Source organism: Misgurnus anguillicaudatus, chromosome 23 (genome assembly GCF_027580225.2).
Source record: "Misgurnus anguillicaudatus chromosome 23, ASM2758022v2, whole genome shotgun sequence".
NCBI classification, from domain to species: Eukaryota; Metazoa; Chordata; class Actinopteri; order Cypriniformes; family Cobitidae; genus Misgurnus; species Misgurnus anguillicaudatus.
Genome location: NC_073359.2, coordinates 21548228 through 21575327, shown reverse-complemented (window position 1 = coordinate 21575327; position 27100 = coordinate 21548228). Strand labels below are relative to the sequence as shown.

The window sequence follows — 27100 nt, the reverse complement described above, 5'->3', positions numbered from 1 at the left end:
CACTTATCTTATACAGTGCCGTTTTATAACATAAAACTAAAAGCCTTCAGAATTACACATTATATATCACGTTTCTCTTGCGTATGACTAACTAAAGCACAATAATCAATAGCTCAAAGGTTGGCCTAAGTAAATCTTCTCTAGTCGCTGCAGTATTCCTCAGGCCACTGACCTGGCCAGAGATCAGTGTTGTAGAACAAAGCAACAGCGCAGGTCTTTAAAAACGGAAATAAAATCACGTCAGGTAAGTGGAAAATATACATAATTTATAAACGTGATAAAATACCTTGCAAAGAGAAGTTGTAAGTGGTAATTCTTACATTAACCTTTTTGATTAACTTGTATTACGATTCGGTAAAAGTATGTAGAGGAAGTATTTGTACCGAGTTGGGTCAATCTTACACTGCAAATTTCTTAGTATTTTTGTCTTGCTTTCAGTAAAAATATCGCAAAATTCTTAAATTAAGATGTTTTTTCTTGATGAGCTAAACGACCCAAGAAAATAAGTCTTGTTTTTAGACCAAAAATATCAAATTTAAGTGATTTTGTGCATAAAACAAGCAAAAAATCTTGAACATTCTTCTTAAACACAAATTCAAGAAAATTTTGCTTACCCCACTGGCAGACTTTTTTTGCTTGTTTTGGGCACAGGATCACTTGAATTTGGTGTTTTTGCTCTAAAAACTAAATGTATTTTCTTGTGTCGTTTTGCTCATCAGGAAAAGGCATCTTAATTTAAAAATATCAAAAAATTCTTAAATTAAGATGCTTTTTCTTGATGAGCAAAGCGACCCAGGAAAATAAGTCTCGACCAAACATATCAGGTTTGAGTGATTTTGTGCATAAGACGGGCAGAGATATCTGCCAGTGGGGTAAGCAAAAAATCTTGAGCATTTTTACACTAAATTCAAGAAAAATTAGCTTACCCCATTGGCAGATTTTTTTTTTTGCTTGTTTTATGCACAATATCACTTAAATTTGATATTTTTGGTCTAAAAACTAAATGTATTTTCTTGGGTCGTTTTGCTCATCAAGAAAAAGCATCTTAATTTAAAAAATATCAAAAAATTCTTGAATTAAGATGTTTTTTCTTGATGAGCAAAACGACCCAAGAAAATAAGTCTAGACCAAACATATCAAATTTAAGTGATTTTGTGCATAAAACAAGCAAAAAAATCTGCCAATGGGGTAAGCAAAACATCTTGAGCATTTTTCTTAAACACTAAATTCAAGGAAAATTAGCTTACCCCATTGGCAGATTTTTTTGTTTGTTTTATTCACAAAATCACTTAAATTTGATATTTTTGGTCTAAAAACTAAATTTATTTTCTTGGGTTGTTTTGCTCGTCTAGAAAAAGCATCTTAATTTAAGAATTTTTAGATATTTTTGCTGAAAACAAGACAAAAATACTAAGAACGTTTTTTCTTAAAAATTATTTTTTGCAGTGTACAGAAACATTTTATGTTGTTTTACTTTAGATTACACATAATCCGCACATTAACAATTTTACGCAATCGACCATAAAATAATACCATCGTACTCATAAACGTTATAACAAAATCTAGCGCTTCACAAATCACTTAGCATTTCGAAAAAACTACGTATAACAAAACACAAGCGAGCAAAATATTCGCTCCTTTATAAACATCAAGTTGTGTAATCTCAAATTGGAAAGATCCAGTTGTACAGTAAGTTATTGGGTTGTTACAAAAAACAATTTTATGGAAATTGTTCCCAACTGAAAAATCCAGCAAAGACCAGCATAAGCTTCTTCCAGCCTGACCAGATGAGTCCAGCTAGACCAGTTTTAAAAGTGACCAAAACACCGCTACACCAGCTAAAACCAAGCTGGGAGACCAGATAAAACCAGTTTATGCTGGTCTTAGATGGATTTTCTAGTAGGGTTCTAGAATAGCTTATGCATTCAAGTCAATCACAAAAGATTCAACTTCTCATTCCACTTTGGTCAGGATGAAGCTTTTGAAATGCGTGTGGATTTTCTGGACGTTTGCCCTCTGTTCAGTCCACGCCACAGAAATCTGCAATGCAAAGCCTAAAGATATGCCCTTGGAGCCGATGTGTGTCTACCGCAACCCGTATGCAGCCATAGAGCCCACTGAGGCACCCGACAAGATCCCGAGTGGCACCAACCCCCGAGTGCTGGAACTCTCCAAAGCCAACAGCCGCTTCGCCATCTCTCTTTTCAAGCAGCTTTCTGAGAATAAATCCAGCGATAAAAACATTTTTCTGTCTCCGCTTAGCATTTCAACTGCGTTCGCGATGACAAAACTTGGGGCTTGCAATGCTACGCTGGAGCAGATCATGAAAGTAAGGTGTCAAAGTAATTTATTCTCAAATTCTCAAGCAATAAAACGCAGGTGAACAACTCCCAACTCCTGTTTTTAATAACACAGGTGTTTAAGTTCGATATGATAAAGGAGAAGACATCGGATCAGGTTCATTTTTTCTTCGCCAAGCTGAATTGTCGACTTTACCGCAAAAAGCACGAGACGACGGAGCTGATCTCCGCGAACCGTTTGTTTGGAGACAAATCAACGGTTTTCAACGAGACCTACCAGCACATCAGCGAGAAGGTCTATGGAGCCAAGATGATGCCTCTGAATTTTAAGGTCACAGTTGTAAAGGTTTCTATGAGTCCAATTGTTGGAAAGCCAATCCTTGTACCTGTACCAAACTTTCAAGTTTTGTCTTGCAGGAGAAACCTGACGTTTCGAGGATGGTGATAAATGATTGGATCGCAAACAAAACAGAGGACAAAATTAAAGACACCCTTCCAGAAGGTTCAATAGACTCCAACACCATATTAGTCCTGGTCAACGCCATCTACTTCAAAGGTCAATGGAAGCATAAGTTTGATAAGAAAGATGTCACAGAAGCAGACTTTTACATTAGCGAAGAGCACAAGTGTTCTGTACCCATGATGTATCAAGAAAAGAAGTTCCAATATGCCTCCATAGCCGACGACAACGTGAAGATAATCGAGTTGCCCTATAATGGTGGTGACATCACAATGGTACTGATTTTACCCGATGAAGAAACACCTCTGTCGGACGTAAGTTACTTGGTTTGTACTAAAAAACACTTGAAATCTTCTAGCGTTGTTGTAGCACGCTTGCCTAACCTAACTTCCTCCAATGAAGGTGGTGGCGAACATGAACCTCAAGAAACTTGTCAGTTGGTTAGATCAAATGAAAGAGACCACGGTGACCATGCAGATCCCTCGTTTCCATATCGAGGACAGCTTGAGTCTCAAAGATGAACTTACGAAAATGGGCCTTGTGGATCTTTTTAGTCAGAGCGACGCCAATCTTCCAGGTACGAAAGTCGACTACAACTTTGTATTTTGTTTATTCATGCGATACATGTCTCCACATTGTTTGACAAGCCTGAAACTAAACTGAATGTTTTAATGAGTTGTGCACAATAATATCATCTCACCGGCATGTTGTATTGTATCAGGCATGGTTGCTGGTGATGGACCCAACCTGTACATCTCTGACGCCTACCACAAGGCCTTCCTCGAGGTAAGATGTGTCCAAAATGGTTTTAAAACCATTGCATAATAGGTGTAACTGCATTACAACACAGTTCAAACCTCACCAGGTAGCAAACAGTCTGATTTTCCAATCCTTCAGGTAAACGAAGAGGGCAGCGAGGCTGCCGCCGCCACAGCAGTAGTGGCCAAAGGACGCTCAATAAACCCCTTTCGAGAGTCATTCTTAGCAAACAGACCCTTCCTTCTGTTGATCCGCGAGTCTAGTATCAATGCATTGCTCTTCACCGGTCGTGTGGCAAACCCTTGTGGAAGCAGCTAATTTGGATCCATCTGAATCTGTGATGATGGTTTTTGCTTAAACTTGTGGTTTTATTATCTTGAGAAACCTTCCCTGTACCTTTCTGTATTAGGGCAATTCCATGCAAATGTCAACCTTATCATGAATGTTTTTAGCCAAAGTTTTTAACCATAGTGATATCTTAGATGTCAATATTTGGTGGTTTAAGTAGCCAAGGTCTTTTAAAGCATTTTTTCATAGTTAAGTGCAATTTTTAGAATTGTCACGTCCATAACGTTGTTTTTTTTTCTTATAAATGCGCATACAAAAATTATAATAAAATAAATATTAATGTTCTTTGAAGAGCCGTCCCTTCTCTATTTGTTGGGTGTTATTGCTTTTGTTTTTTTCCTTTTCAATTACAGAATTCTTGAGTATGTTGTCTCCCAAAAACTTTTTGTGGTCATATCCATAATGCATGCAAGTTTTCCTCATCTAACAAAAAAAAACATGAGTATAAACTGATATTTTTCTGATGTCTGTACTCTTATCATCGGGGTGTATTACAGATGGTTCAGTAAATTGGTAATAAACGCATTCTCTGAGATTTTATATTTCAAGTTTTGACTTCAAAAAATTACTTAAATTGGTAACGCCTAAATGTTTTTTTTCAACTTAAATTATCTCACTAAGTAAAATATTTAGGTGTTACCAATTTTTTCAGCTTAATTTTTTATTTAAAGTGATATTTTTTGAGGTGTTACAAATCTAAGTTAATTTTTTTATGTTTTTCAGCTTAATTTTTCACTTAAAGTGAGATTTTTTTTAGGTTTTACCAATTGAAGTTCATTTTTCAGTTTTTTTAGCTTAGTTTTCCACATAAAGTGAGATTTTTTAGGTGTAGGTTCATTTTTTTGAATTTTTTCATCTTAATTTTTCACTTAAAGTGAGATTTTTTTTAGGTTTTACCAATTGAAGTTCTTTTTTCAGTTTTTTTCAGCTTAGTTTTCCACTTAAAGTGAGATCTTTTAGGTGTTACCAATTGGAAGTTCATGTTTGAATCTAACTTAAAGTGAGATTTTTTTAGGTTTTACCAATCGAAGTTAATTTTTTTAGTTTTTTCAGCTTAATTTTTCACTAAAGTGATATTTTTTTAGGTGTTACCAATCAAAGTTATTTTTTTTATGTTTTTTCTGCTTAGTTTTACACTTAAAGTCAGATTTTTTTAGGTGTTACCAATTGGAAGTTCATTTTTTTTATGTTTTTTCAGCTTAATATTTCAATTAAAGTGAGATTTTTTTAGGTTTTACCAATTGAAGTTCTTTTTTTCAGTTTTTTCAGCTTAGTTTTCCACCTAAAGTGCGATTTTTTTTTAGGTGTTACCAATCGAATTTCATTTTTTTCACCTTAGTTTTACACTTAAAGTGAGATTTTTTTAGGTGTTTCCAATTGGAAGTTAATTTTTTTATTTTTTTCACTTAAAGTGAGATTTTTTTTAGGTTTGCCAATTGAAGTTCTTTTTTTTCAGTTTTTTCAGCTTAGTTTTCCACTTAAAGTGAGATTTTTTAGGTGTTACCAAATGAAGTTCATTTATTATTTTATTTTGTCAGCTTAGTTTTCCACTTAAAGTGAGTTTTTTAGGTGTTACCAATTGAAGTTCATTTTTTATTTTGTTTTCTTCGCTTAGTTTTCCACTTAAAGTGAATTTTTTTTAGGTTTTACCAATTGAAGTTTTTTTTTCAGCTTAGTTTTCTACTAATAGTGAGAATATTTTAGGTTTTTCCAATTGAAGTTCATTTTTTATGTTTTTTTCAGCTTAGTTTTCCACTTAAATTAAATTTTTTTTAGGTTTAACCAATTGAAGTTTTTTTTTTCAGCTTAGTTTTCTACTAATAGTGAGAATATTTTAGGTTTTTCCAATTGAAGTTCATTTTTAATGTTTTTTTCAGCTTAGTTTTCCACTTAAATTGAATTTTTTTTAGGTTTTACCAATTGAAGGTTTTTTTTTCAGCTTAGTTTTCTACTAATAGTGAGAATATTTTAGGCTTTTCCAATTGAAGTTCATTTTTTATGTTTTTTTTTTCAGCTTAGTTTTAGTTCTCACTTTTTTCCAGTGCATAAAACTAGAATTTGTCATTACTGGTTAAAATGAACTTCAACCTGCTAAAGGCACTGTATCTTTTTTTTTAAGAAAACAGAAACAGATAACAGCATACAATATATGTACAGGCAAGAAATAAGGATAAAACAGGTTTATTTTTTCATATTAGAAATTTGGGTTTAGCAGTATCACACAATCTGGGAGTACATAATTAAACATTTAAAGAACATAATAAAAATCCTTCACAGTTACACTTAAAGTGCTTTATTTCTATTTAGAAGAATGGATTTGACACACTGCCAGTGAGACAAAAACATAGTGGTTATGGTAAAATGGCATTCACATTATTGATTATAACTAACAGTTTGATTCTTGTACCCTTTAAAATGGGAAAATCCTAATATTATAAACTCTTGCTTAATTTCAAATAACTAATAATTTGTATCGCCTATGAATACTAGATTTTTATGATATATTGACTATAACAATAAATATATTGGTTTGCTCTTAATGACTTCTATCATACTAATTCTCATGTTTGGAACTTGGACAGACTTTCGACAATAAAATATCTATTATATGTCATTTGTATGATTTAATGAAAAAGATTAACATTTCGTAAGACACATGAAAAGAACTTTACAGACTATATTGCTTTTTGCAAAACAAACAATATAGCAAGACTTGGAAATTGTAAAAGTCAAACTTTTGGCTTCACTTGGTGCAAATATCGATGCCTAGAAATCTCTTAACGTTTGGCCATTACAAAAGATAAAGACAACATGCAAATAAACAAATTCTGCTGATGGACAGTAGACAAAAAATTGTTCTGTTGCCTTGTACACAGACTTTTTTGAGGTAAAACATTTTTTGATGAAGTATAACATTTGTTTGCTTCTTCAAACTTAATCATTAATATAGTTATAGCTAAATGCGTCAAAGTGTTTTGAAACATGTTGCATGTACAAAATATTTGCTCTTGGAGTCAGTTTATCATAAGGTGTTCCCAAAAACTAATAAGTGCATGCATTTTATCACCTTTTACAAGCTTAAACATGACATGAAGGAGGTAAATTGAATCAAAATACTTTACATTTGTCGAAATGCATATTTTTTTGAGTTTCAAAAGTAGGGAACATTTTGTTATTTAACCAAATTATTACATTTGTCATCAAATTACCATTTGCATGACTTGTTGTGAAGATTGTTGCCATTCATGTATTTTTTCCACTTTAATCTATTTTTAAAATATTGTAAAATATTGCTTTGTAGGTAGCTTTCTACCGTATACATTTTGTAACACTGTGTTGTGATCAGACGTGACTTGTTCAGTCAATACCATTAAACTGCAGTAGATGTATTTTCATATAGAAACATTATACATTACAGCCTAATATGTACACTGTGGCAACACAAATATCCTCTGGCATGTTATTTAAAGCTTAAAAACAAATATAAAAAGCGAAAGCATCGAATTAATATTGTTTAAACACACACACACACACAAAAACAGGCAGGTAGGTTGTCTCTAAAGATCAAACGGGACAACATGCTGAAATTTCTATTAGCCCTGCTAAAACCCAAATCAATATTATTTAATTTAGACTGCGACAATGCGCAGTAAAGTAACTGGAATGCTTGATTATAGATAAAGATCCCTTGTTATTAAATTGCAATTCATTCATTCATTCACATAGAGATAATATGATTGGCATACACACAACAGGCCCATGCCTCAAATATTTAAAAAAAGGCAAAATCCCAAAACCTGTTTGTATATTCTTGATATATTAGAACATGTTATGATAATGCTGTATATTGACAAAACCCTTTCTTTATTCTCATGAGGTTACATCGTGACAAATAAAAGCAGTGTTAACATGCTCGCCTATTACCTGGGTTCTGCACTGTACAACGAAGTAGAAATGATAAAGTTTCAGGATTGTATTTCCCTGCGACTGCGTCTGAGGCATGGGTATTTACATTAAGAAGAAATGTACTGTATGTAGTTTTTTTGCTGCTCTTGTGAAATATGGCGACCCGAGTTACCCAGAGCCCGAATTCCAAGTAAGAGGAACGGCTTGGTACGAACCAAAAAAGGTAAACATGAAAAGTAAACAGTGAGTTCCTGATATTTGTAAAAAGCGTTTACCTGCTGACCTGTGTTTACGATTGTGATAAACGGCAAACGTGTGTAAAAGGTTTTACCTGTGTTAATAAGAAGTGAGGTGCAAAATATCCCTATCGGAAATATCAGTAGCTGTTTAATATGCATTAAGCTTTTCCTAAAAAAAAAAAAAAAACAGTCACACAAACACATTGTGTGATTCACAGCCTTATAAAAAAATTATAACAGCTTTACCACCTAAAACTCTTATTCTTTTGTGGATCGTTCTATAAACTGCCTTTGTGTAGTAAAAATTGGTCTAAATATGCATATGTATATGTATATAGATATACAATTAATAAAAAAAGAAACCACCCCCCACCCTTTCTTGAAGTGCCTGATGTAATCTTTCTTAATCCTCCAAATTAAAAGGACTTTATAACAATATATTTCACTTCCTTTGGTTACTGAGAACTTCAGTAAATTCACGTCATAGCACCATCTGAAAAAAAAACATCTGTTCAGAAGCCAAGTGTCAAGGCACTCGACCCCAAAAGGTTAAAGTGCCTTCCATCAGATGAAGGGTTCAAAGTCTTTCCGTGGCAATTTCGTCATTTCCCGTTCATCCAAGACATACGGTTTCTGTTTCCTACGAAAACAGACCCCTTTTTGAGGTCGTCTCCGTATTTGTTTTGACTCGACACAAAACAAAACGTCTGAAAGACCACTTTCCCCTGCGCTAACATATTCCACAAACAAAACATCGTCAGACCGGTAAAACGAGTTGGAGAGACTTGCGAATCTTGACGACCGACTTGAAAAACACTGAACATAAAAATACGGTTGAGTGCATCTACGTATCTGCATGCAACAGATCGGTATTGCGTAGTGATGTGTGAGAGAGGTAACTGAGCGGTATTGTAGCTTATCTGAGGTTGAAGAGTTTCCTGTTTTTTATATCACTGTTTCATCAACATTCAGCAGCTGGGGATTTGTGTAGGGAGATATATACGAGGCCTGACCGGGAAGTAAATGCGAATAAATACATATATATCATTGCTATACTTGAACGTATTCTACCCCCAGCGTGCCTATATCACAGTATAATGACCGACATTAAAAAGTAAAACTATATGGCATGAGAGTTAGTTGTGGACAACAATCGTCGAACTCGAAGACGAATAGTTGTACGACTAAAATTGTGTTTGAGGCGTGTAGGTTAAGTGTGAGTAATGCGTTTTGATGTTATGGCAGGCCAGAACGGCACTTAATACACAAGTAAAATAAACCAAAAAATTTGATGGGTCAGACCTGAGGGTCCCTAATAAAAAACCGAACCCGTTTTTCTAAGCTTGCCATAGCTGGGGAGCGCGACGTCTATCCCCAGATTAATTCATCAAGATTGTCTCAAGGCAGAATAGCAAAGGACGTCGACGTTCTCTCGTTTAAGATTCAACATCTGGCACAGAGAAGTTTGGCAATTTCGACGCAATTTGACCAAATCGGAGCTATCGCTTCTCTTTGCTTATCCTGAATTCTGACTATTTGTAGTAGTAGTAGTACAAAAATATAAAAAACTTAACATATAAAAGACAGGAAAGGTTAAAAATAAAACGAAAACACTGTATCAAGTGTGAGGTTGTTGGAGTGTGGCTTGTCTTCATTTGATGATATCCTGTTTAGTTTGTAAGGTGAAGGTAGATGCGGTTTAAAGCGGAAATACCATTTATAAATCCCTATTGAATACTAGTCCTTGTTATCCTTGAAAAATCTTCCAAAAATAAAAATAAACCGAAGATTTTCGTCCAAGCACAACGTAGTAGAATCTCCCTTTATATCGGTTCCTTGTTGACAGCAGCTGAGAGAACCTTCTGCTGGCTTAACTTCTTCCAAGTCCACTGCAGTTTTTCATTGTGAATGGTGGGAACAGAAGGGACCCCAATGTCCTCCGTCTCCACAGACTTATTATGTTTTTCAACTATGAGCCTTTCAATCGGGCCCAGTGGTGGAGACAGAGGGTTGAACCCCTTCTCCAAAGGACGAACCGGAACCTCCGGCACCGTTGCCCTCAGCATCTTCCTGAGTGGGCGATTCGTCCTCGTTCTGGCCCCCGCGGGAGGTGACCGTGGTTGTCTCGGGCGATGCACTGTGGGATACCTCTTGTGGAGCACAGCCTGGATGGTTCTTGCGGAAGTGCTGGTTGAGGATGGCCTGGAACGGGAAGCTCTTACCGCACACGTGGCAATGGAAGGGCTTATTTCCTGTGTGCTTCCGGATGTGGTACTCCAGTTGGTCTTTGCGGGTGTATTTCTTTCCGCAGATACGGCACACGAAGGGCGTTATCCCCATGTGCAGCCTCATGTGGCGATCTAAGCTGCCTTTCTGGTTGAAGGACTTGCAGCAGTAGATGCAGGTCAGTCGGGGGTTGTAACGAAACCATCGGTCTCCTACCTGTTCTCGAAGGTACTCTTCATATCCTCCCATGTCAAACACAGCTTGTTCCTCTCCCTGTAGAGGAAAGTTGATTGGTTAAGGTCTGTTTTCATGATTGATTTCATAAAGTTTTCTCTCCCAAGTATGACCCATGGTTTTGAAACAAACCAATAAAACCAAAATATGTAAGCTTTGGTAGATTTTTATGTCTTGAATGATCTACCTGTGAGGTGGGGTGTCTCTGGTCATCAACTCTTCCTGGAGATTCACTCTTGGCTCTCTGTCGATCAGCCATCACAACCACACTTCCTGTTGGACTAAACCTAATCAAAAACAACATGCAGGTTCAATCTCTGATACTTTACATTGCATTAAAGTTTTGAAATACTTTAAAAGATGAGGGTGAATACATTTTGAATGAACTATCCCAGGGTTCCCCAAATCTTACCCTGGAGGGCCGGAGCACTGCAGAGTTTAGCTCCAACCCAGATCAAACACACCAAGAGCAAGCCAATCAAGGTCTTCATGATCGCTAGAAAATCACAGCTGGGGAAGTTTGATTAGGGTTGGACCTAAACTCTGTAGTGCTCCGACCCTCCAGGGTAAGATTTGGGGAACCTCGAACTATCCCTTTAAGAAAGTAAATAGGTTTAGTTTGAAACGCATAGATTTTTTACAGAAACAACATAACATGACAATCCAAAAGATACTTCGGGAAGATTTTACACACCTGTCTGTCTCACTGAAGCTACTGGAAGGCTGTGAACTTTTTCCTCCTCGTCCTCCCTCCTGCACCACTGTGCTACGTCCTGAGGTGTCAATCATCACCGTTGGCCCCTCCTCTGTCCCACTTCCCTCTTCCGCCGATGCCTGAGTCTCCACCCCCATCCACTCGTCCATCCTTTCCGTCTTGATCCGAAACCCATCCACGACACGCACATCATCTCCACCCCTCTCTGCCTCGGTTCCTGTCTCCACATACCACTGACCAGCCCGGTTAATACGAAGAATGGGTTCTTTCCCGGACCCCACCTCCTCTGAGCCAATCCCACTGTGCTCGACAATCTGGGGGCTCATGGACTCCCCCGGTGGACTGATCTCTCTGACTTCCCTGACGTCACGGATGTTGATCACCCCTCCGGTGTTGCCAATCAACCTCGAACTTCCGTGTCTGGGACTTATGGAGCGGGACCCTCCAAGCGTTGTTCCACCTCTCCCTGACTCGATAGTTTGGCTGACCACCCGGCGAGCTCCGCTTCCCAGCTCCTCCTCAACATCCGACAGGCTGATCTTAAAGTGGATCCCCTCTAAAATCTGGGTGCAGCGGTCAATAATGTGCTGCATTTGGAGGAAGCTTGCAGCCGTCAGGTAGCTGATGATGTCGGCGAGCTGCAAGCACAAGCGGCCTGTGTAACAGAATGAAAGAAGTTGCTCGAACACAGATGGATTGCGGATCACCGAGATGGAAACGGTGCTCATCTCGCTCAGCGACATGTGGTCCCTGAAGTATGGGGAACTGGCGGCGAGGACCACCTTGTGGGCGCGAAAGCTGTGGCCCTGAACGTTGACCACAATGTCACACAGGCGGCCCTGCATGCGCAGCTGGTTTAGGTGCGAAAGGACAGAGTTGCTGAAGTCCGGAATATCAAGTTGGATGCTACCTGCTCGTTCCATGCGGGCTGCCTATTTCGCTGCAGTTCAAAGCTGTTGGAAAGGAACAAGAAACAGCATTTACAAAACCGAGTCTCGAGAAGGTTTTAGCAACAATTCCCAAAAAATCAGCATTTAGAAACAGCACGCAACATTAAAATTAGTGTACAATTTATGGTATTAATACATGTTCTCCTATTGCTACTTAACATGAAGACAATTGTATGTTCACAAAATATTTTAACTTCACCAAAGTAACAAACATTAAGGCGCTATCAAAACACCGCTCTGTTTGTTCAACCAGCGGCATTTTGGGGGGGGTTCTTTTTCTTATGTTTTATTCTGACCAATGGTATTAATTTGGGGTAAAAATTTGTTTTTTTTAACGAAAAGTGTGTTTGACTTAACGCGGCGCAGGACAAACTGACAGTTGTGTGACCTCAAAGTACAACAAGAGCAATTCGATAGTACACACATCTAATCGCCTGAAATCTTTTTTCTAAACAAATGCATTAGTTTTGGGGCAAATATATGTTTTCCTACAATAGCATTAAGCTCTCACTAAATCCTTGGTGTTTCGAGTCTGATGACATCACAGGGACGTGGTTTGTTGCTTGCTGTAAAGCAAAAGAGTCTGTTGATTTCAATACTGTTCCATCTTACAGAAACAGTATTATACTAACCCCAACCCCCAAATTTTTAAGTTTGAGGGTTCGACAAACTATGCGTGCTTCTTGACCTCGTCAACAAACCAGGCCTACGTGATGTCGTCAGACTCAACACACCAGGGCTGCGTCTAAAACCGCATACTTCCATACTATATATGAGGCAAAAATCAGTAGGTGAGGCGAGTAGTATGTCCAAATTCATAGTATTCAAAAAACCGTAGGCGAAAAGTACCCGGATGACCTACTACTTCCGGCAAGATCCCGAAGCGTTCATTCAATGGAGTCTCTCTGGAGTTATCCAACGAAGACGACGACGGAGGGGTGTTGTTTTATTAAAAAATGCCTGAAAACGGTAACACGGCTCTATTCAAATGCAAATACATATATTAAATTGTGCTTGTTTAACGTCATTCAAGTTAACAATTAACTTGACGACGTATGTCACGTGATGTATCAACATAGCGCATAGTACATCCAGAATTATTCATACTATCCATATCCATACTATATAGTACCTACTATTCTAACGATGGATAAGTTGGTACTACTTTATCTAATTCAGTACCTACCGTCACAGTATACAATTTCGGACATAGCCCAGAGATTTAGTGAGTCTGTTTTACAACCAATAGCATTAATTTGGGGCGGAACTATATGTTTACTGACCAATGGCAGACGAGGGGAGTGTTTAGGAAACCTGTTCTGTAACAGTTACTTTTTCAGTTCCCTTTAGTGACATTAGTGGTGCAAAATAAAGTATTACACACTTCATCTGAAAAAGTGTCATGTTAGTTTTGATGGCTCATTAAATTTCTATGTCGAACAACTTGTATGTCCTCAAACTTGTTTTTATAATAAACAACTGCGGCAGTAACACAATAATAACAATAAGTGTGTACTTTCTCTCCACAAAGTATGTACTCATTTACTGCATAAGTAACTGTACAACTGTAACACTACTATGCTAAAGTGCATGTAAAATAAAACAATATATAGCCATGTTTGTTTTTGTTTTTTAAGAAAGTTACATATGCAGACATTGAAAATGTTACGCTCACCTTAAAAACAGGCACGAAAACCGCACCTTCTACAGTTCACACTTGCACTTTATGGCTACAAAAAGGCGCAGCTGTTAGAGACCAAAGTTGCCATGTTTTTCATTGCATAGCTCAGCAGGACGGATTCGCAGTGATACTTTGTCTTCATGTGTTTCTGTCATAGTATCGACCGACAGCGCAGTTGCAACTGTAACCGGCGGCGTGGCACCTCGTTTCGGTTACAGTAACGCACTGCAGCGCGGTGATGCGATAAAGCCTACAGAAAAATGCACACACACCCCGGCGCAGGCAGGGAGGTGCCTTGCCCCCAAAACGCCAAATGTACAACCACAACACCGCAACGCAAATTCCCTATATATCACGGCAGCTTGCTTCGCTTGATTTGGCGTTAAACGTCAACTATTTCGCGGCGACGGTTTATCGTTATACTTATCGCCGGGGCTGCCGCTGTCGCTTTCGGTTCCTCCGCAGCTCTCATATTCCCCCATGTATAACATGAGCCAATGTACAGAAAACGCTTGGCATTGTGGGAAGTCTAGTTCCTTTGCGCCGTAGCCATAGCGACCGGCGATACCGAGCGTTGGTAAAGAGAACTCGCGCTCCCATGATGCAACGCGCGCACCATCGCCGTGAAAGTGGGCGAAGAGTTTGGTTGCATATTTTGGTAACAGTTTCGCCTCTCGTTGCGTATGTGGAAATCGGTAATAATTACTAGCGGTCCTAAAACACAAATATGTTGCACGTTAAAATGCACAATATATAAGATGCCGATGTTATGTAAAGTCTTGTCGCAGGGTTCCGTGACATCAATAAAATGAACCCATTGAACCAAAGTATACATCACCAGTCACGTGTCTTAAACCAAATTCTTTATTTACATGTTAATCCATTATCCATTAAAAAACCATCCGTGATTTGCTTTATAGTCACCTCATATAGAAATTTAAATTGTAAAAATGAGTTTAATTGTTAAAAGTTATTGTAAAATGTTATTTTGATGTCGTGGCAGACTTAAAAAGAAATAAATGCATGCATAAATTAATAAAAAAATAAAAAAATAATAATAATTTTAATATAGTGGTTGTTTAATAAAAATCATAAAGGTCATTGTAAAATTAAGTTTTACTGCATTTAAAAAAATTCAAAATTATATCACAAATAAATGTAGGCCTAACCTTTGAATAATCTAAAACAATGCAAAATTGGGTAACGTTATCTATCTCAGAATTTGTGAATTGCACCATTGGTCCATGCTACAGATTTGTTAAAAAAAAGATGTTAATGGTGTGGGTAGGTTATATTATTAAATAAAGGATTTTTCACACTTGAAATAGTTAACCCTGAAAAGATTAGTAATGGAAAAATTGTGTCTATACGATTTAAGGTGTATCTTCTGTTATAGCCTACATTAATTTATTCAAATTAATTTGCATTATACAATATAAAACAATTAAAATTGTATATCTATGATTCAATATGCTGAATTTTAATGTTTTACATTGTCTATTTCTGTATACTACTCAGTCTACTACTTTTTACTATTAATCAAGGTTTCAAATAAAAAAAGTTAACCCCGGGTTATGCTAAGCCTTGGGCTTACGTTTTTATTTGCATATTTTATAGTGTCAAGAGTCATGATAAGCGATGTCAAACTGACTGAATTAAAATAGCGCGCTTCCGCTTTAAATAACGGCTTGCGCTTTCGCTTCAATGACAGAAAGGGCCGCAACGTAAATCTCTTTTGGCTGTTTTAAGCCTCATTTAATGTCTTTTTACTCCAATTGAGGTTTTTTCAGTACACAGATCGTGATATAAGGTACGTGCTCTTCAGTTTCTGACTGGTTGTCTGTTGTTAAGCATTAAATGTAAAAATATAAATGTTTGTTTGTTTTACTACAATATTACTGTTTTTCATCTGTTGTTCTGCTTTGTCGATGCAAATCCATTTATCCATCAATAATGTTATGTAATAATTTGTAAATTAAATAAATAAAATAAGAAAATATTTCACAAAAATGTCACTTATGTCTGCCTTTCTGTCTTTTTTCCACCTTTACCTGACTTTTCTCCACTTTCTTCTACCTGACTGTTTTGTCATTTCCGAATCTGTAGATTTTTTAAGTTCTTTATTCTGCACAGAATACATATTTTATGTGCCATAAATATGTGAAAAAGAATCAGGTATACAGATGTTAAAAATAGGAAATGTCAATTTATTATTAACTACATTGTTATAATACTGTTAAAGAGGCAATTTTAGCAGTCGTCCATCAGGTGGTGCTGTCTGAGCATAAATATAACCCTGCCTGTGAAAAAAAAAAAATTAAATTGTTTTTGTGACGTACAGTTTCTACATAAAATCATCCTACATAATGTAAAGAACATAATGTGAAAATGTAACCTTGTTATATTTAATATTGACTGAGTAAGATCATGTCAAACTTATCTTAAAGGGACAGTTCACCCAAAAAATGAAAATTCTGTCACCGTTTACTCACTCTCAAACATGTATAAATTACTTTGATCTGATGAACCCGAAGGAAGACATTTTGAGAAATATTTGTAACCAAACCATTCATGAGCCCCATTCACTTCCATATTATTCTTTTTTCCTACTATGGAAGTGAATGGGGTCCACGAACGGTTTGGTTACAAACATTCTCAAAATATCTTTCTTCATGTTCATCAGAACAAATACATTTATACAGGTTTGTAACAACATGAGAGTGAGTAAATGATGACACAATTTTCATTTTTGGGTGAACTATATGAGACAGGGTCACATATGAGGACATCATTAAATTAATGTCTTGTAAACTCTTCAGACTTAAAATGTAAGACACATTATTTATGTTTTGTGCGTGAAACTTGGTAACATATTGCATTTGCAGTGCAGAGGCTTTGATCCCATGAGAAAATGTACCTTGAATCATTTTGGATGAAAGCATTTACCAGCTGCACAAATTAAATGTTTTCCTGAAAAGGAAAGTTAGGGGTTGTCCCTTTAGGTTACGTCACGTCATGCTTTGTCACTTGTTATTATTAGTACACAGTTTTAGGGACAGGGTGCATTTTCATTATCACTTTATTTCACATTTATAAAAGTTGGATCATTGTCATCATTGTTTTTTGATCTATATTCCAGGAAGACAAAGACTACACAAGCATTTATATGACTTCAAACCTAAAGCCACAAATCTCCCATTTTAAATTTTCAATACAGTGGCCACTTAGTAGTGAAAGAGCAACAATACAATCTGTCACAAATCACAAGTTTGATCACTTTTAACATATTTATTAACAACTAACACAACGAAAACACAGACTAGATGTTACAATGTGCAACAGTAAATAAGGACAAAATTGGCTCATGATTGGATTGTATTTCTAAAGATCAGCATTCTGTTATATTTTCACTTGCATTATGCATCGTAGAATATTCACAAGTTGTTTTGCAAGATCCATTAACATTAATTTCAATAGATTTGAGCCACATGCTACACCGCAGAAACATAACTGCCCCCAGTTGGCGGCAGAGTACTTTAATGTATAAGCTATAATACATGGCACGCTATCAAAGTGAAATAATAACAATATATTTACAATTAGCAGACACAATTTCCTTCATACCTCTCCAAGTTTCAAACCGATCTTTAATGTTTCGAAGATAAATTAATATTGACAGCTAAACATTGAAAGACATTTACAAAATACATTCTCCATCAGGGGCGTAAAATAGAATCCTAATACCGTAGTGTTAAGTCAAAGAAACACGAGTACCTGCATTTCTTTCATTTAATTTCGATAATGTAGTACAAGACGACCATGACAAACTAGTATTTTTCCACATTTGTAGTCCATTTGTAAGAAAGTCAGTAATGTCTATGTTGGTTTCTCAAGGAGCACTTTCACAAAAAAGTGCTACTTTAAAGGGTTCTCGTTGTTTCTGTTTGACAGGGATGAAAGTGGACAAACAACACTGAATAATTATTGGTTAAGTGCTTTCCTAGCTTGTTCGGATACTGAAGGGCACAAACATTTCCATGCTGATGGTCCATCAGGAATAACAGGAAGCAAAGTCTTAAAGTCTTTCCACATTGCGAGCTGCAACGAATCCTGATTTCTCCCATTTCTGGCCTATGGAAACCAGAAACAACTAACACACACTTTTGCTATGCATGAAGTCAATAGTGCACTTTTTATGAAGAAGAAGTGATATTCCCGGTGGACACTATGGTTTCCCTGGGCGAATATTCCGGTTCGTCCTTATTCGGGTGGGAGGAGTTGTCGGACTTGCTCCGGCTAAACTCGGCACCCATGATGGGCCTTGAAAACTTGCCGGCGGGCTGGCTGCAGATCCCACAGTGGAGCATTTTGATGAAGGCCCTGCGCATCTCATTGCTGGTCAGGGTGTAGATGAGAGGGTTCATTGCGGAGTTAAGCACGGCTAAGGCCAGGAACCACTCGGCCTTGTAGAGGATCGGGCAGGCACGGATCTGGCAGGCCACGTCGAGGAGCAACAAGATGAAGAGTGGTGCCCAACACGCAATAAAACAGCTCAGCACGATGATGACGGTCTTCAAAAGTGCCATGGACTTCTCCGAGCTCTTGTTGCAGCCGCGGCCATTGGGGACCTTGCGGAAGACCAGCTTACGGCTCCGGGTGCGAACCAGGGCGTAGATGCGGGCGTACAAGATGACGATGGCCATGAGGATGACGCTGAATACGGTGGTGCAGAAGAGGATGTAAGCCTTGTGGTAGAGAGGCAAAACTGTCGAGCAGTTGTTCATGCTCTCAATGCAATTCCAACCCATGACGGGCAAGCCGCCCAAAATGGCAGCGATGAACCACACGGTGCTGATGAGCATAAACACCCGGCACGTTTTGCCATTATTGTGAAGTTTCATCTTCAGCATGGTCAGGTGTCGCTCGATAGCGATGGCAAATAGACTGAACACAGAAGCGGCGAGAGCCACAAACATACTCCCTTCTCTGAAAAACCACTGAGTCGGGGTCAGTTTATAAGTGTTGGCTCCGGACAACAAGATGTTTGCAGTGTAAACCACTCCGGCCAACAAATCCGACAAAGCCAAGTTCCCAATGAAGTAGTACATGGGCTTGTGGAACTTCTTGGTCCTCCATATGGTGAGGAGAACCAGAACGTTTTCCAGAATGATAAAGCAGCACACGATGATGAAAACTACAGAGTCGGCTTTGAGTCCACGGTCGTCGACGACCTTACGAAATTTCCCTGTGAAGTTGTAGTGTCTGGCTATGAGGTCATCCATGGTTCAAACCGGCTTGGTAAAGTTTAAATCCAATGTGTTATCCGCCACTGGGCCACAGGGGGATGCTGGTGGACTTGGGAAGCTATATCCAGAAGAGTAACCTTGGGAAGAGTATCCAGCTAGAATGATGTCATGTACCCAACGTCTTCTCAAGTCAGGTAAAAATCCCTGTTGGGGATGAATGTCGTGCGAGAATCCAAAAACGGCATCGTGAAAACGCTAGAATAAACAAATAACAACAAATTAATAAAAAGTGAGCATTGGATAAGATTTTATATTATTTCTAATAGTTTGTCATGATGTGGTAAATATGAGAGAAGCTTTATTAAAGCATCTAAAGCCAGTTTAATCATTTAAAAAGTCAAAAACAATACAACGTAGAAATAAATTAAAACAACAAAATTGTATAGTTGCAAACTAAGCGTTATTTAAGAAAAAAGAAAGATAAACTTTTATAGATGGAAAAAAGCTTTGGTAAACTAATTATTAAGCGCACTAGAAAAATAACTTTACGTAAAGAATGTTTAATAATTACGTCACAGCATTGCGCGAGACTCATAATTAACGCGAAGGTTAATATTCGTGATTTTTGTAAATATGAATTTCTTTGCTGGGACATGTAAAAGACATGACAAAAGATGCTATGAAAGACATTAAAAAAGATTTGTATCTAATGTGTGTTTTGTGTTTTTGTTCAATCCCATCCCGTTTTAAAAGCGTTTCGCGACTTTTAAGGTAAAACGTGATAAGCGCGACTATAACGGTCAAGATCACTGACAACCGGAAAGTTACGAAAATTCCGAATAAGTTTCTCTTACCTTTAAACTCCAGTTCAAGCGCTTTAAAAGTATAATCCTGTGATATTAATAAAGTATGGCTGGATATGAAAAGTGTAGTATTTATCACATCCCGCTCGAGTCTCGTGTCTCGTTGCTGTTCCTCGGGAAGAGACTATAGAGATCCCTGGCCAATTCCCTCGCTTCAGTTCAGCCCACCAATTTTATAGCCCTGCCCACTCTCGTTATCCTCTTATTATTCACAGCATCCAGGACATTCCTAAACAATATACTGAATACAGATACAGACATTACATCTTCAAACACACGTTATGCGCACTCACGCGCAAATTAGAATACATTATATAGCCTACAAATCAATCAACGAATACAAATGATAAAATTATTAATGTAATTATAGGAAATAACAGTATAGTTAATAATAATAACAGCAACAACAATTCATAATTGTTTGTTATAATATAAAAATATTAATTATTTAATTATTAATTTAAACCAATAATAATCATGGAATCAAAGGAATACATTTTACTACAATTATATACACTACTGTTTAAAGGGTTAGTCAACCCCAAAATTACAATTTGATCATAAATCACTTACCCCTGTGTCGTCCCCTCACCAAGTCTTTCTATTGTCTCAGAACACATTTTTAGATATTTTTCATGAAACCGGGGGGATTGTGACTGTCCCATAGACTGCTGTTTGATTTTCACAAACAAACCCAGAAAAAAAATGAAAGGCATCGCCAAAAAGGTCCATGTTCCATCTAGGGTGGCCAGTCGTGCCAGTTCCGCCAGACACGTCCCATACAGGATTTCGGGTGCGTTCTCCAGAAGTCGCGTTGGGCGACCGATTACGTCATCAAGGTTTAATATTTCGGGTTCCATTTCAGAAAAGCAACCATTACATTTCAAAGTAAGAATGAAACTACAATGATTGTATGTCTTAAAATAATAAATCTTAATTTTCAAATGAATTTTAACTGAAATGTGAGAACCTCAATGAAGTATGGGGTCGAGCAACGCGACTTCCGGAGAACGCACCCGAAATCCTGTTCAGGAGGTTTCCGGCGGAACCGGCACAAATGGCCACCCTAGTTCCACCACTAGGGCTGGGTATCGATTCAGATGTTCCAGATCGATTCGATTTCGATTCACAAGCTATCAGTTCGATTTCGATTCTTGATTCGATTCCGATTCCTGACATCGTTTTTATACTCGATTCTCGATTCAACTCAATGAATATAGGTTATATAAAATATTATATTATAATATATAAGAATGTAGATTAAATGAATGACAGGCTCGCCTCTCGCTTCTTGGTAACATTGCACAAGGCAAAAAAGGTGACATCTAGTGGAGAAGACTAGTAATTAGATTAACGTTAATCTTAGGTTCAATGTTTGCAGACATAAAATTGAAAAAAATAATCGATTTGTGGTCTGTGAGAATCGATTTTTAATCCACCACGGAAAAAAAACGATTAATCGCAAAATTTGCCCAGCCCTATCCATCACTAGTTCAGTAATAATATTATGAAGCAACGAGAACACTTTTGTGCGCAAAGAAAACAAAACAAACGATTTCATTCAACAATTTGTTGTTCTTCACTGAAAAAAATGATTCATTTAATTTACTAAATTTTTTAAGGTAAGTGGTTGCAGTCAATTAATTTAAGCTACATTTAAACAAACATTTTTTATTTTATTTTATTTTTCTAATTTGTTTGTTTAAATATACCTTAAATAAATTGATTGGAACCACTTACCTTAAAAAATTGAGTAAATTGAATGAATCATTTTTTTCAGTGAAGAACAACAAATTGTTGAATAAAATCGTTTGTTTTGTTTTCTTTGCACACACAAGTGTTCTCATTGCTTCATAATATTATTATTGAACTAGTATAAATCATTTTTTTTCAGTGTTCTTGGTCCTTTAGTGCGCGGTCACGAGCAGACTACGGTGCATGCTGCTGACGTCACTTGCTGGAGTAGTTGCCAGCATACAGACACAGTATAAACTAGCAAGAGATTTGTGCATTTATACGGGCTGTTTAAGTATTGTTTACAATGTTTGTATAATGCCTTAAATAAAAAGGGGGGAAAATGTTGGCAACTACGTCAGCAGGTCACGGCGCATGCACCATAGTCTGCTCGTGAACGCGCACTGAACGACCAAGAAGGAGAATACACTGTTGAATAAAATCGTTAGTTTTGTTTTCTTTGCGCACACAATTGTTCTCGTTGCGTCATAATATTATTAGTGAATTACTTATGGCACATGGACCTTTTTGGCGATGTCTTTCATTGTTTACTGGGCTGATTGTGAAAATCAAACTGCAGTCTATGGAATAGTAATGAAAGAAAGAAATGATGTAATGAAAGAAATACATATACTAGCACAGTTGTATTTAAAACATGCAGACATATGCTTTCAGATCAAAGGTTTTTAAGTTAAAGTGACCCTAAACGTTCAGTAGTGTATATATAAACAAAACATCATGATTATTATTATCATAGACCCTAATCTGATTTGTATATGTCAGATCACATTATGTCAAATTCAGATTAACCCCATAATCCACTTTCTTTTGTCTTTTCCTATGGGAATGTCCCAGCTGCAGACTCACCCCAAAGACTACATCCTGATCCGGGTGGGCAGGCCAAGCATGACCGCACCTCTACCCCCCATTTGCCCTAATTTCTCCTCAGCATTAATCACTTGTGCTATCCGCTCTGTTCAGGTCTACTAGCCACAATGAGCCAGAGACCCCTAAACCCCAGCAGGTTCAGAGGGCAAACGTCATCCTGTGTCCCCCACCAGGAATATGGTGAGTAAAATGAGATGTGTTTGTGATCTTAAAGATGAACTAAATGAAGAATATCTTTATAGTTGGCCATACATCAGTGTTTTGAACAGTTTTAAAGATGATGATGGTGCAATGATGCTTTTAAAGCAAGACATATGTTTATTAAGTGGTCCCTAATGGGTGATGTTTGGGTCCTTGTTGTTGTATCTTCTAAGCCTTCCAATACTTTGAAGCAGTTCATCCACCCATAAAGTCTCTGTTCACTCTCACTTGCTTCACAGCGGTCGGTCAGACGTGTGGCAGGCCAAACAGAGGTTAAAAAAATAAAACTTGGGACCACTCTCATAACTAAACTTTCATAACAATATTTTTATATTTCCTAATGTAGCAATTACCAAAAATGTTGCATATGGCTACCCGAGTGATTTTTTTGAGCCCCATTTTTCTCTATGATATAAACATGACAAATGAACACCCATTATAAAGTGTCAAAAAAAATGGTCCCTAGGGGCAAAAAAGTTCATATTAGTACCTTTAAGGTACGTATTGGTATCAAAGTGTGCATATTTTTACCTCAAAGGTACACAATTTGGTACCAAATGTACACATTTCTGGGTGATTCTCACGAAATCCAGATTTAGAAGGTGTCCAGCATCAGATTCTTTTTAAAAAAGCCCTTGAAGTCAATTTATTTTTGCACATATAAGATTAAGGTCTGAACTTACTATAACCATTATTTTTAGAGGATTTAAAAAATATTTCCGATAGAATTATTTACATTTTTTAGATGATCATTATCAAAAATTATCAGTACCGCAACATGATATTACATTAAATATATGCATTTACAAACTCATGTTTCGGTAATGAGAACTAAAAAGTTGTCTAGGTACGATGACCAACAAAATTTCAACTTTTATCTGGTGAGAAAAAATAAGAACTGCTTACCTGGTAGCCATCTTGAGTGTCACAGTCAATTATGTCCTTCCAACAATTTTTTTTGAAAATGTTAGTTCCTTGAGGGCTTAAACAATGATTGAAAATTGTTGCGGAGAATGAGAACATTTTTCTTGGACACATTTATATTCCTTATTATATCTCTACATTTACCAATGATCACCAAATACCACATGTTTCTTTACTGTAAATGTTTATAGTATAACATGCATTGAAGATTTTTATTTTTTAGATTTTTTATTATACATATTTCCATGTCAAAGAACCCAAATCCAGTCATGGACACGTTGCGGAAATGAAAATGTTCTCCTTAAATGTGGAAAAAACAACAAAATTGGTTTGTATGATGTCATTTGAAATCATGTGCAAAATAGTACGTGAAGAGATGTTTGTAACTGTATGCTTCTTATTTTAATACTCTTACTTTGCATTACTTTTTTATCACCTCATAAATCTAATTTCGCGAGAATCACCCATCTGTACCTAAATGGTACATATTAGGACCGTCTTAAAGAGCACTGCCCCAGTGACAATTTTTTGACCATTTTCTCTGACAATGTAGTTATCACAGATCGCAGATTTTTAAAGCCACATAATCCATTAATATTAGATTAACCTCAAAGGTCTAAATTAGAGGTCAAGGTTGCAGAGGTCAAAGGTCAAACACCCAGCTCCCTGAGTCGCTACTGTGAGAAGCCTTGCAGCTGTATATATTCTAGGGGCAGTTGAGGGGGTGCAAAGGGGACAAAGTTGAACATGCCATGGTATTTTTTACAACTCTACACCTATGTTACGTTTCACAGGTCTGGAAAAAGGAAAGCCAATAGTCCCATCGGGGGAAAAACATTTTCAACGTTTTCCGTGTCTTTTTACGCAAGTTCTCCTGAAAGCATAATCGCCTGTGCATTAGCATAATACGTGATGTTCGCTTTGAGGTTACAGAATGTTTCATGGCGAGGTCATGACATTTGTTTCATGCCAAGCTTTCTCTCTCACGTTCCTTCCTTTTCCCAGCCCGCACCTACCATGCCATGTGTTTCCTGTCAGCTCTTCAGCCCATTCGTTCCCATGCCAACAAATCCAGGATGATTTTCAGGCATTAAAACGGAACAAATTGCGGAAAATGTTTAAAACGGCGAAAATGATTCGCTCATAAGTCAGTCAACACTAAATTTGTGTGTTTTTTAAGAGCTGAGTTCACTAAGTTTCCTACAGCTGTGTGTTTGATGATGCTTTTTTAATCCCACAGTTTTACAATAAGTGCCAGGATAATGATTGGTGCATCCAATAGGCCTATTAGAAATTTGATACTTGTGCTCATTGGTAGATCATATTAATATGTAAGAAAAATGGCTTTGATAAAAACATCGGCCAAATGCATAAATGTAATATAATGAAACCTTTTGCGATTATTGTAAATGACATTTAATTTACCGAGGTCAGTAGTTTTGCTACAAATTATCCTTAAATTTGCACCGAGTACATTTTTTGAATCCAGGTGTGAGCCATTTGCTAAACATTTTAAGACATTTAAAAAAGTGTAAAGATCTGGTGTACCTTCACGCACGGCTTATAAAAATGCCTGTAGCGTGTACTCACTATGTTAAACAGCTCTCATAAAGCTTTGACTGGGAATATGATCTCAGGAAACCAACAAGAAATGTATTGACAGCCTCAAGCTATCCAACCTTCAACACACACTGCTATTTTAACAAGGTGGTCCTGGGGTTTACATACGGTAAAAATGGCCCCTACCTTTGCACTTTTGAGTTCATATTAGTACATCAGCGGTACATATTGGTACCAAATGTATACATATCTGTACCTAAGTGGTACATATTAGGACCTATTTACTACCCAGCTTGGGACCATTTTTGGACCATTTTGTATATGATTTAATATGGGAAAGTGAATGATAAAGAGAATTAGTTACATTGGGTATAAAACAAACATTGTTCACATATCTTCTCACTTTGTTATTCGAAATCCTAGATCTTAGCAAAATTAAACAGCTTTGCAAAATCCACAAACATCTCTGGTTTTGTATTGGGACAGCTTTGAGAGAACTGAATCCTCAAAAAACCTCTGTTCCCCCAAAACGGCCAAAATTTTTGGTTCTCACAGACAGTACAGATTGAGCAACGCCTTAACCAATACAATAAATTTATTGCAATGGCACGTATGATGTTAGCACACATGCAATACCACAGAAGAATTGACATGCTTTATATCGTCCCTTTATTATTAAGTCATTAGCAATCAATATGTGCTTTGACTTCTGGACATGATTGTTTGCTTCGACGGCGCCAAATGAACCCAAGGTTCAATCCATTAAGCCTGAGACAGGAAGACGGTCATAACAACTACAGCGAGCCGTACGGGCTCTCTGACACTCAGCACATGTTTTCGGTTTCACTTGCTGTGTAAATTCCTCCGCAGTTATTAGTTCCACATGGCCAACTGGGCCAGCAAAGGAATTTGACGATACTTTCCCCAAATAATGACACTTGTGTCTGATCTTGTTAAGGGTCACTTGACAAGACAACAACTAATCACCTATAAAAACCGTTCACTATTTTCAGAGAAAAAGTGAGACGGTGCCCTTTAAAAATTCCCAATATCCACCATTTATACAGATATATACCCAATATGTAATTCAGATATGCACTCTTTAGGTGTACATTTTGAAAAGGTACCAACCCAGTGACATCTTTTTGGGAGAGTGTACATAAAGACTTTGATGTTTAAAGAGCATCTATTTCATTGCTTAAAACAACGTTATTTTGTGTATTTGGTATAGTACAATGTGTCCGCGTGGGTATGGTTAAAAACACATTATTTTTCACATACCGTACATTTTTGTAGTTCCAGAGGACAATTATATGACATATATATAACAATTAATATTTTTTTTCATCGTTTCATGGCAGTTAAGTTCCCATCCCCTATTATAATTTCATTTAATGCTAAAAAAATTAAGATTTGGGTTTAGGGTTTGCACTTAGGGTTTAAAGATTTAATGGTACATTCACACAGAGCGTAAGCATTTACGCTTCTCGTTTACTTTGTATGGGTGACGTCATGCGTTGCCGAACTGAATTGTGGATCTGTCAGCGTCACGTCCGTTTCTAGCGGCAGAAGTTGAACAATTCTCAACTTTTCAAGCGCCACCGCATGTGTCAGCCAATCTTATCGCCTTATGCAAATAACCTAGCGCAAGACCAGGCAATTAAGTTTATCCAGGATCATACGGCCACTGTGGTTGGCTGTTGGCCTCGCCTTAAACACGCCTTCCAACAAGCGTTAACGCTTACGCCCCTTACCGTGGGTTCACAGCAGCCGCGTTTGATGTGTCAAATTCGCATATACCGCTTGAACATTTTGAGTTTACTCGCTTCATTCGCTGTAATCACGTCACTACTAGAGCAAGCTCCT

At 37.3% G+C, this 27100-nt stretch overlaps 3 protein-coding genes and 1 long non-coding RNA gene across 4 annotated transcripts in view; 2 read left to right on the top strand and 2 right to left on the bottom strand.

Moving 5' to 3' along the window:
- Positions 1-91: 91 nt before the first annotated feature.
- Positions 92-4158, top strand: serpinc1 (serpin peptidase inhibitor, clade C (antithrombin), member 1). The gene is made up of 7 exons (XM_073861968.1): positions 92-244; positions 1972-2329; positions 2416-2631; positions 2718-3074; positions 3163-3337; positions 3482-3546; positions 3658-4158. Exons 2-7 carry the CDS (start codon positions 1973-1975, stop codon positions 3835-3837), a joined length of 1350 nt encoding a protein of 449 aa, XP_073718069.1. The 5' UTR covers positions 92-244; position 1972; the 3' UTR covers positions 3838-4158.
- A 1874-nt stretch (positions 4159-6032) lies between these two features.
- Positions 6033-14497, bottom strand: zbtb37 (zinc finger and BTB domain containing 37). Its single transcript, XM_055217309.2, has 4 exons — positions 13813-14497; positions 11167-12140; positions 10660-10759; positions 6033-10511 (listed from the first exon to the last, which is right to left on the bottom strand). Exons 2-4 carry the CDS (start codon positions 12108-12110, stop codon positions 9993-9995), a joined length of 1563 nt encoding a protein of 520 aa, XP_055073284.1. The 5' UTR covers positions 12111-12140; positions 13813-14497; the 3' UTR covers positions 6033-9992.
- Positions 14498-15339: 842 nt separating this feature from the next.
- Positions 15340-27100, top strand: part of LOC129453193 (uncharacterized) — a 44993-nt gene continuing 33232 nt past the window's right edge. Inside the window, exons 1-2 of the long non-coding RNA XR_012366094.1 lie at positions 15340-15628; positions 22643-22729. This is a non-coding gene — a long non-coding RNA (uncharacterized lncRNA). The remainder of the gene's footprint in view (positions 15629-22642; positions 22730-27100) is intronic.
- On the bottom strand, positions 17594-20083 carry s1pr1 (sphingosine-1-phosphate receptor 1). Its single transcript, XM_055217311.2, has 2 exons — positions 19919-20083; positions 17594-19319 (listed from the first exon to the last, which is right to left on the bottom strand). The coding sequence occupies exon 2, from the start codon at positions 19098-19100 to the stop codon at positions 18012-18014; it is 1089 nt and encodes a 362-aa protein (XP_055073286.1). The 5' UTR covers positions 19101-19319; positions 19919-20083; the 3' UTR covers positions 17594-18011.

Excerpts from the sequence above, each read along its gene's own strand:
- s1pr1 (XM_055217311.2), bottom strand. The coding sequence starts at position 19,100 with ATGGATGACCTCATAGCCAGACACTACAACTTCACAGGGAAATTTCGT.
- zbtb37 (XM_055217309.2), bottom strand. The coding sequence starts at position 12,110 with ATGGAACGAGCAGGTAGCATCCAACTTGATATTCCGGACTTCAGCAAC. Across the intron at positions 10,760-11,166 it reads AGCTTCAGTGAGACAGACAG|GTTTAGTCCAACAGGAAGTG; the intron begins GTGTGTAAAATC and ends GTTTTTGATTAG. Across the intron at positions 10,512-10,659 it reads AGAGACACCCCACCTCACAG|GGAGAGGAACAAGCTGTGTT; the intron begins GTAGATCATTCA and ends TTTCCTCTACAG.
- serpinc1 (XM_073861968.1), top strand. The coding sequence starts at position 1,973 with ATGAAGCTTTTGAAATGCGTGTGGATTTTCTGGACGTTTGCCCTCTGT. Across the intron at positions 3,338-3,481 it reads GAGCGACGCCAATCTTCCAG|GCATGGTTGCTGGTGATGGA; the intron begins GTACGAAAGTCG and ends GTATTGTATCAG. Across the intron at positions 3,547-3,657 it reads ACCACAAGGCCTTCCTCGAG|GTAAACGAAGAGGGCAGCGA; the intron begins GTAAGATGTGTC and ends CCAATCCTTCAG.